Here is a 9,865-nt window from a genome sequence, read left to right on the forward strand (position 1 = left end):
AAGCTCAACTGACTTTATTTCAATAATGCCACAATTTGAGGTTGGGCAGAGCGATATGACCCATATCTTATATCCTGATATAGACATTTCTTATCCTGATAACGATACCTATTGACCTGTTATTGATCATTTTAATTAATTAAATAAATATTTGGCTAATTGCATCACTACTGTTTAAACGATAGCACAAATTATGAAACAACGTTTCTCCTGTCCTACAATGTATATTGTCATATTGCACAGCCCTTATTTAAGGGATGGTTCTTGACAACAGCATGGACAGCAAGGACAATATGGAGTTTCCTATTGGACGGTCCAAGAGCTGACAGAGTTGTCTATGCAAGCAAATTGGATCCACTGATCAAACACACTTGGACAGTGCTGGAACTACTTGAGAGTTGGAGAGGAGGATGCTGTGGAAACTGTTGTATGTGATGGAAAATGTCTGACTTCCCCTCCAAGATCTAGTAGATCTAATAGCAGAACAACAGCAACCTTTCAATAGTAGACATACTCAGCTTTTAATTTGCTTAGGGACACTGTAATAACCTTAAATAGGTCATGTACCTAAACTTTCACAATGCAGGTATTTCAGTTCAGCTTGTGGCCCTCAGTGGCTGCAAGGAAACATTAGATACTGCATTGGTCCAAAAAAAGGATTTGTTTCTTTCTTTTTGGAGAGCGTTCACAAAAATGAGCCCAAAAAGACAAAAAAATTCAACAAGACGAATGCTATTCTCCTTGGTTTAATACTATGTCAGTGAAACTTTCCCAACCAGACTAGTGTAAAAGTGTGTTGTATCTTCTTTTTCTAAAAACAGGTGTTAGAAAAGGGGGAATCATCCTATAATCAGGCTCAACTTATATTTGGGATATTCTACTAAAAACACTTACATCTTTGGAATATAGACACTTGATTCGGCTAACTCAATATACTGCCTGTATGCTGTACACAGCGATTTGTATTACTATTGGGTCATGTGCCATTTTACTGCTAAGCAGATTTCCATTTATGCTGTATAGTCACAGCAGGGGTTAACAGCTGGACCACCCCCACCATCAACTTCAGTTGAGTTGCATGTCATGGCAAACTGGGTTAGTGCATTTCCGTCATGATTTAAGTATGGTAGTAGATATCAGCCTCAATTTCTACTATATTTTTACTTTGCTCATGGAGAGTCCAATTCATTGGCTATGATCAGGTTGCTCACACCATGATATGAATTTAACATCAGGCTCAACAATGTTGACATTGCCGTTTTGCATCGTATATTCTCAAACTACAGATTCTGTGTAATCTGTAGTCATGATCACATTGTTTAGTGTTTAAATTGTAGTGCTAGCATTACTATCAGTTTAGCATTAGTAGTTCTTGATATAAATCTCACATCTGCTTACTTCACTCATGTTATGGAGCATCTGGCTGAGATCAGGAGACCCACTTGCCTACTGCTGCAGAGAGCTGGTTTCCAGCCGAGTTTTGAGCACAAATGGGAGTAATAGTGAGCGGGGAGTCAGTCGGGGACCATGTTGTTGTCATTTTACTAGTGATTACTAATGATTAGCACCTGTGTGGATAAATAGTGCATATAGTATAAAACTATGTGTGTACATATGTAAGCTCAGTAAGAAAAACATGTCTTTGGTACAAACAATGATTATAATCCTAACCCAGAACCTCAGAGGTGAAGGAATGCATGTTGTCATTTTACAGAACGAGTCCCTCAGCCTTTTTGTTTTTATCGTGTAAGGGCTCTCATGACTGAAATTAAAGCCATTTGGGGCACTAATTCCTTACTGAACCGTAACACTGCATGTTCCCAGCTGGTTGTGCAGCCCTCCTGGTGGGCTTAGCATTTATTCAAATAGAGTGTTTGGTACCCCTGTGATGTTGCAGCTTAACCGATAACCAGTGCTGAGCCAACAGGATGTGACCCATTGAGGTGATATGTCACAAGCTTCCATTTGACTTCCACTTTGTTTCTGTCGGAGATTTGTATATGGCAAGAATAGCGTTGTCAGTTATTGTAGGTAGAGCTGGAATTTGTCTCAAATGGGCTCTGGAGCTGGGTGTGACAGGAAGTGTGATTCAATGAAGTTCTTTTAACAAGTTCAACAAGTAATCGTACTCTGAACCATTACAGTTCACCACTTTTACATTATATTGGCTTTTGTTTGTTTTAGCTGTATCATATACAAAAGCTTCAATAGCTAAGCAGACATGAATCCCATTCAGTTTTTTTTTAAGTCATGTTAAAAGCTGGCCATGAAGATAAACAGCAAGGCTATTATAGATGACTCCCTGTCTGGTAGTGACATGTTTGTCATGATCTCACAGCCGATCATGGGCCCTGGTTTACCCTGGGGACACATCAGTACTCTCTCCAATGACACCCACCCAAGTGGTGTTTTAAAATTAATTGATTAAAAAAAACATCTCTTGGGTGGCTGTCATCAATTGAAAAATGCCAAGTGCTGTTTTTCACCTTGGAAGGACTGATCCTGGGTAGACCTGTCTCAGTCTGACTGAGGCATCCATCCTTCTCTTTCTGAAAAAGCTCACTTTGTAGTACCTACTGTGAATGTGACCGCTTGCTATTCAAACATTTATGTGTGCATGGCAAGGCAGTTTTATTTATATAGCGCATTTCATACACAATGGCAACTCAATGTGCTTTACATAAAACAAACATTTAACAGTAAGAATTGGAAATAAAAAAACATAAAAACATGCAATTTGAGAAATAAAAATAAAACCCAATAATAGTAAACACATGGAAACATTAAAACATACAATTAACCCCCCCCCCCCCCCCACAACTAATAATAAAAACAAAGTACAGAAAAATAGAAAGAGAAAGAAATAAAATACTAGAATAGAGCATTAAATGTAAGGTTGCAGCATAAAATAATGATTTTCTTTAAAATCATTAAAAGGACATACAGTATAGTGCCACTGAAAGATTAAAATGTAAAGTGCTTTAAAAGAGCTCAATCATAAGCACAGGAGAAGAGAAGTGTTTTTAACCTGGATTTAAAAATGTTCACAGTTGGGGCTGATTTCAGTTCTGCTGGTAGTTTGTTCCAGTTGTGTGCAGCATAACAGCTAAAAGCTGCTTCACCATGTTTAGTTTGAACTCCGGGCTCCACTATCTGAGCTGAGTCAGTAGATCTCAGAGCTCTACTGGGTTTATATTCTACTAACATGTCATTCATGTTAGTAGAATGCACAAGAGTTTTAAGGTGCTGAATTATATTAGAATTTTAGAAGTAGGCTGTGCAATGTTTGCATATGTATATTTTCATTTGCAATGTGCCATAAGAAAAGAAAATCAAAGGCATGGCAAGAAAAATTCATTGCTCACTAGCTTCAGTTGTCTTAAGTTGCCTTCCCTCATGTGCTGTCCCTTGTTCTGTCTCAGGGGGAATTGTCTTCTAACTGATTAGACTCTGGTCTGTAGACTCACTGCCCAAGCAGCTCCACAAATTGGACAAACACACACAATCACACCTAAGCACACACACACACACACACACGCACACATACACACACACACACACACACACACACACACACACACACACACACACACACACACACACACATCTATGCCCACAAAATCTTGCCTCGGGGGAAATAAACCTCAGCCACCCTGTTGTAGCATTAATGGCCAAATCCTATAGAGGCAGTGGATTCTAAAGCAAACAGTCCAGGAGATGAACAGCAAAGTCAGCGTCTCAAAGAAGTCTCTCTTATCTTCTTCACTAAGGAACTGACTGTGGGAAGTACATGGATAATGTTAAAAGACAGGTGGAGAAACCATACACATCTCTCATACATTACCCAAGTGCCTATAAACCTATTAAATCCCTGGTGAAATCATCTGAGTCATTCTTTGTAATTTAAAAAAGCTAGTACTTCAATACTTTATTACTTAGATGCATAATAATAAAACATTATAATGAACTATACTATAAACTATCATGTCCAACAAAATCTTTAATACAGCAGACAACACTCTGAAAGATAATGATGTGCCCATGCATAATTAACAGCTAGGAGCAAAATGAGAATATACTCTTCATCTTGCCTGTATGTTTTATTAATGCTCCTCTGTATCTGTCATATTACTGTTATCTATGCCATAAAGTGCTACATTATTTACTGAAGTAAATGGAAGGAATAGATTTAGAAGATTCTCAAGAGGCAAAAAAAATTAAAGCAGAGGCTTGAGACTTTTGATGGCTTCTTCACTCTTTCCATGCCACAGTGTGTGTTGGACGTGTAGCGCAATGTACCTTTATTAAGTTGCATTCTCAAGTAACGAACTATTGCATTTCAGCTGCGTCTGTTTACAACAGGATGTCAAAGACTCTTGAGACCTTGTGAATTACTGCCCAACAACTACTATACACTGTATCTATCTCCCTTTCCCCCACAGGAACACTTTACACCAGAGTGCAAATTCAAGGAGTCGGTGTTCGAGAATTATTATGTGACATACTCCTCCATGATATACCGGCAGCAGCAGTCGGGCAGGGGCTGGTACCTCGGTCTGAACAAGGAAGGAGAAATCATGAAGGGGAACCATGTCAAGAAGAACAAGCCAGCAGCCCACTTCCTTCCCAAACCTCTAAAAGGTGAGCCTGCCCACATCCTCTTTTGCATTTTACTGTTTAATAGTAAGGTCAGTGCTTTGCTTGGCATTAGGGCTAAAGTTCCCTTTTCTAAATGATCAGGCTAGTGTCAGTTAGTGTACACCATAATAACAGGCTAAAACAGATAAAAGCTTACAAAAATACACCTGGAATAACATAAATAGAAATCAGCGTGTTCTTATATATGTTTAAATTCTAGTGGGACTAGCTGGCATGCTTCCAAAAAAAGAGAGAGAAAGTTACAGTCTGTAAATACAGAAGTAGGCTGTTTAAAATGTTAAAAGTGAAATAAAAAAATAGGCTGTAAGAGCTTGATTGAAAGAGAAATATGTGCTGCCTGTCTCATTATTCAGACCTACAGCTCCACATTATAAGTCACCCATTCAAATAGGCTGCAATTCAAAAATATGCTCCTATGACTCTGTTGCATTTGAGTATGTTAATTTGGTCAAAATCATAACTGAGACTCATGCCAGTGGATTTTCTGATTGCCAGAATGTCTACAAAGGAACCAATCTTTGTATTGAACAGCCAAACCTGATTGGGCTGACAAATTCTGAGTTGAGTACAGCCCTACATGATCTTTTGAGAAAGTTTCTTGATTATTCAGCACTGTCACTTTTCTAGTTGGCAAAGGGGTTGTTTTACATAGTGAGAGACCTTTCCTTATGATTAAATGTGCCCATTTTCTTTAGACTTCCATTCCATGTGGTTATTATTTCAGTAAAGACTAAATGAGCTGCTTTCCACACGATTCCTTGCCATTTAGCAGCATTTTTCAGCATAGTATGTATAGACCTATTTAGCAGCTTCCTCTAGCTGGTCACACTCCACTGCAGATACAGTGTAGAACGGGGCCACGTTATTGTTGTCTGTGAACAGAAAGAGCAGGAACATTATGTTTAAATCCTTTAAATAGTAGCACCAAGGACCATTTCATTACAGTACAGTCACAGTCACACAGAACCACACCCATCCAGACAATGTGTGTGGAAGCGAAGAACAGAGGAAACAGGGAGGAGATAGAGAGATATGGTACTGTGCTCTCTATTGAAAAGGCCACAGTCCTTTCATCTTTAACAAGACACAGATTTACCTGTCAACAGAGAGGAGGCAGAGAGACAATCTGTTTTCTCCTCAGTGGGATAAAAGAAGAGCACTGAGGTTTCTTTTTCTTGTTTTTTTTTTCTCAGTAAGAAATGAAAAGCTCACAGCGCAAAATACTCAAAGAATGACAAAAAGCAATTTCTTCAGATTTCTTCAGATTGCTGATTGTTGAGTAGTTTCACAGTTCTGGTGTCTGTCGCAACTGGCTCTTTTTTATAGTTTCACGACATTATTTTGAAGGTGTGCACTGAACATGCCCACTGGCACTGTCGGGTTATTATTGGGTGTATAACTGGTTCAAAAGATCATGCAATTGTAAATCCAGAGTTGCTGCCCTGTTACTTACATTTACTGCATATTACACTGATGTTTTTTACAAAATTGTCACTTGTATCATATTGTAGCATAGAAATATTTTGTGGTAAGGCTAAATTAAGGCATGTATTCTCTCTTTTTTTTCTTTTTTTTTAATCAAGCCACAATCCTTCAAATTAAAAAAATAATTAATTTTGGAAAGACATATAATTTTATGTCAAGGTCAGTAAAAATGTTTTAGAAAAAAACATTTAGAATAAAAAAAATAAAAAACCAAACTATTTTAGGAATTTATGAGGTGTTATAAGCATTGATTTCACTGCTGGCTTCCACTTTAGAGGTACATTTTTAATTTCTTCTATTTGCCAATATAGAAGATGACCCTCCTTGGGTCAGCATCTTATTAAGAATCCATGTTTGTGCTCTGAGATCACTATAATAGCTTTTCAGTTTCATTTAACTGGCCATCCAGGGGGTCTCAAAAAACACTTAAGGGCAATCGCCAGGGAATGATTGCCTTGCTTTATGCTGAGAGATTTATAGTAAGAAAGAGTAAAAGAGAATAATAAGGATAAATGTCAGCTGAGTGAGACAGTAATTCTCTGTGATTCCAAAAACTACAGACTTCAGCTGTCTTGTGTGTTTTATAATTAAAATAAGACACATTGCTTTCTAAGATCCAGCAAATCCAAAAAAATGGAAAAAAACATGTTTGTTGTATCAAGCATGTAAGACATCATCTTTTGAAGAGACTCTAAAAATAGCCTGTAATGCAGAGTATTTACAAATCTTTTTATATACAGTAAGTTCAATTCCAGATGTGGCTATTGGTTTGGAAAGAGCTTTACAAGGGAGAGAGGGATTCAGAGAAAGAAAAGGAGAATTTGTTCTGGCAGCTCATTAAGATTCAGAGGCAGTGGTGTTACAGGGCACCAATTAAGAAGCTGTCTCTGCTTTGGCAATGGCATCTCCTCCAGCCATTACTCACTCCTCTTCTGGTTCCAGTCTGTGAGTCTCATCCCACAGCCTCTCATTCTGTCTTCCTCCGGCTGAAGCAAGAGTGCAAGTTCAGTTTACGTTTTTCACACCCAAACAGGAAAATCCTTACAGTTCTTCCTTAAAAATCCTGGTGCATGCCACAAAGAGCAGCCTTTATCGAGAGTGCAGTCTGTGGAATGGTGCCTGTCACTGTAAAAGGGGAAGATCTGTATACAGGGATGCGAAAAATGACAAGATGATGGTTTGCTATTGGGGATTTATGTTTAAAAAATGAATAGCAGTAGCGGTGCTGATGTGATAACGGTAATCCTGAGGTCAGTCATCCACCATTACAATCATATGATACTGTCACTAACAAGACTAGTACCAATCATTAGCAGTCTCCTGGTGAAGCCCTGCCATTGATTGATGTGTTTACAGAGTGGTGGTGTCTGTAACAAAAAATGCTGGGCTAAGTGAAGTGTCTGAAGGACTGGGTTTGCTGTTTCAGCCACAAACTCCCTTAGGGATGAACATCAAATAGCATTCTAGGCATAAGGATGTTGACAACATCCTGAAACCAAAGACTGTGAACCTCAGATTACTGATATTATTGTGAAAAGCAGCTGCTGAGAAGCATATTGGGCCGATGCTGCATACACAGCAAAGCCAAAGCATTAACAATTGCTGAATTTATAATGCCATGCTGTGAATATAGGCTTTGTGTTTTTAGTTCAGCACCAACGTGGTCTGCTGTCATCACTTGATTCAGCAGTTTGCAGGACGTTATTCATCCTATTAATCACAGTTATTGGTTTCTGTTGGTGTTTTTTCTAATGTATACCTACCTGTCTTGTGTTTCCACAGTGGCAATGTACAGAGAGCCATCCCTTCATGACTTGACAGAGTTCTCCCGCTCTGGCAGCGGCACACCCACCAAGAGTCGGAGTGCCTCAGCTGTGCTCAACGGAGGCAAAGCCGTGAGCCAGAATGAGTCGACGTAGCCCGGTAGCCGCACCCAGGCCTGGGGCTGAACCACGTAACCTTACCTCCAGCAGAGCGTGAATACAAGCAGACTTCTCTCTCCGATCAGCGGTTCAGGACTAGCTACGACCATATATCACCATATACCACATACACACGAACACGTAGACACCATCAGTATCAAAATAGTTAGGCACCATGCTGGTCACTCATTGTTTCCATCTCAACAGCATCAACACTAAGAAATGTCACACCATATAAACCATTTTGGACATAAAAACAAATTAAAAGTTTTGTTTTGGGTTTGAGATTAATTTATTACGTTGATCATTATTTTGGTGATGAAAGTGTACCAGTTAGCTCATTTTTTCATGTATTTCCTGTCGACAGTAACTTTTCTTATGTCATGTAGACACCAAGCACTCGTGCATCTGTTGGACAGGGGCAGGAAGTTAGACATGTAGGCGTTCAGGACAGCCAGTAATGGTGCTGGTCTACAAGGCTGCAGTGGTACAGTACAAGCCCTGATCTCTGTCTCATCCATGCTTCTGTGAATACAAAGCCTATAAACTCCCTGGTGTGGCACAGCCTAGTGCTGCTGGGACTGTGGCCAGCCAGACGGTAGCTCTCCTGCATCCTAGTGCACACGCTCAGAGACTGAGCTCTCTAGCATGGGAAAATGAAGCCTATGTTCAGCTGACCTGAAATATAAGGGACAGTGTGGCTCTTGCAGTTTTCTTTCTTTTCAGAGATGCCACAGCTGCACCTTGATTTTTTGCTAATTTTCTGAATTAGCTTAGAGCGTTTTATTTGATAACTGGTTTTGTTTTTCTCCCGTCTTGTTCTCTTCCCTTGCCATTGTTCAGTATTTGTATTTTTGTTGCTGTTGCACCATTGAGAGTGGTTCCAGCAAACCAAAGACTGAACGAAAGAGTGTCCCTTTAAGCCGCTGAAAACCAAGCCAGTATAAAGGCAAAGCTGGACGTCTGTTTTTTTTTTTTTTTTGTACATTTTTGATGCGAGAAAGTAAAGATTTTGTGGAAAAGAGGAACAATGGGAAAAGGAAGTGATTTTAAATACTTTGGAGTTGTCAGCGTGCTTGATGTTGTGCTTTTTGCTGATATGCTCAAAGGCTGAGGTATGAAACGACTATTTAGTGTCCCCATTCCCTTCTGTTTCTACTGTGTCACACTGTCTCTGTCTGTTGTCCTCGTGATCTGTTTCCTCCCTTTGTGCTTGTGTCATTATTCGACCCCTCCGCCATCCTTTTTTGTCAACCTCTATACAGTTCACCATAAGAATATGGTGACAGCCCCTTCCCAGGATGCTTGTTATGTGTTTGAGTAACTTATTGTGGTGACAATATTTTCTATATTAAAAAAGAATACTGTGGACTTTTAGGTGGCTTAACATTTTATAGGACACGTCATATTTGTAAAAGTGGGGGAAAAAAATTAAAAAAAAAAAAAAAAGATTAACATCTTCCCTTTCTTGCACAGGGCATGTACAAACACAATTATGTACAAAAAGGACCCTTTTTGTGGGCTATGTACTCTTCCCTTCAGCTACATAACTTTTTTCTGGTACATGCTTCTGGGAGGCTTTCTTTTCTTGGTTTCCTCCAGAGGTGGTTTGTATTAGGTGAACCTATCTGTTGCATGGGAGAAAGCAGGGAATTCTGGTCTAGAGCTGCATGATGTAGGCTATGTGTATTAACCCATGTTGGACTCATGTGTTCCAAACTACCAGGCTAAATCTGATAAAAACAACATATACAGGCAGACATTGTGGCTGCCTGGTAACTTCCAGTTGTTTATTATTT

At 39.3% G+C, this 9,865-nt stretch overlaps 1 protein-coding gene across 3 annotated transcripts in view; it reads left to right on the forward strand.

Annotated features, from left to right (window-relative positions):
• Positions 1–8,092, forward strand: part of fgf13a (fibroblast growth factor 13a) — a 54,261-nt gene extending 46,169 nt beyond the window's left edge. For all 3 annotated transcript variants that reach the window (XM_053323475.1, XM_053323474.1, XM_053323473.1), the window contains exons 4-5: positions 4,443–4,641; positions 7,927–8,092. In XM_053323475.1, coding sequence (XP_053179450.1) covers positions 4,443–4,641; positions 7,927–8,063 — 336 coding nt within the window. In that variant the 3' untranslated portion in view covers positions 8,064–8,092. The remainder of the gene's footprint in view (positions 1–4,442; positions 4,642–7,926) is intronic.
• Positions 8,093–9,865: the final 1,773 nt, after the last annotated feature.

This window comes from Scomber japonicus, chromosome 8 (assembly GCF_027409825.1).
Source record: "Scomber japonicus isolate fScoJap1 chromosome 8, fScoJap1.pri, whole genome shotgun sequence".
NCBI lineage: Eukaryota > Metazoa > Chordata > Actinopteri > Scombriformes > Scombridae > Scomber > Scomber japonicus.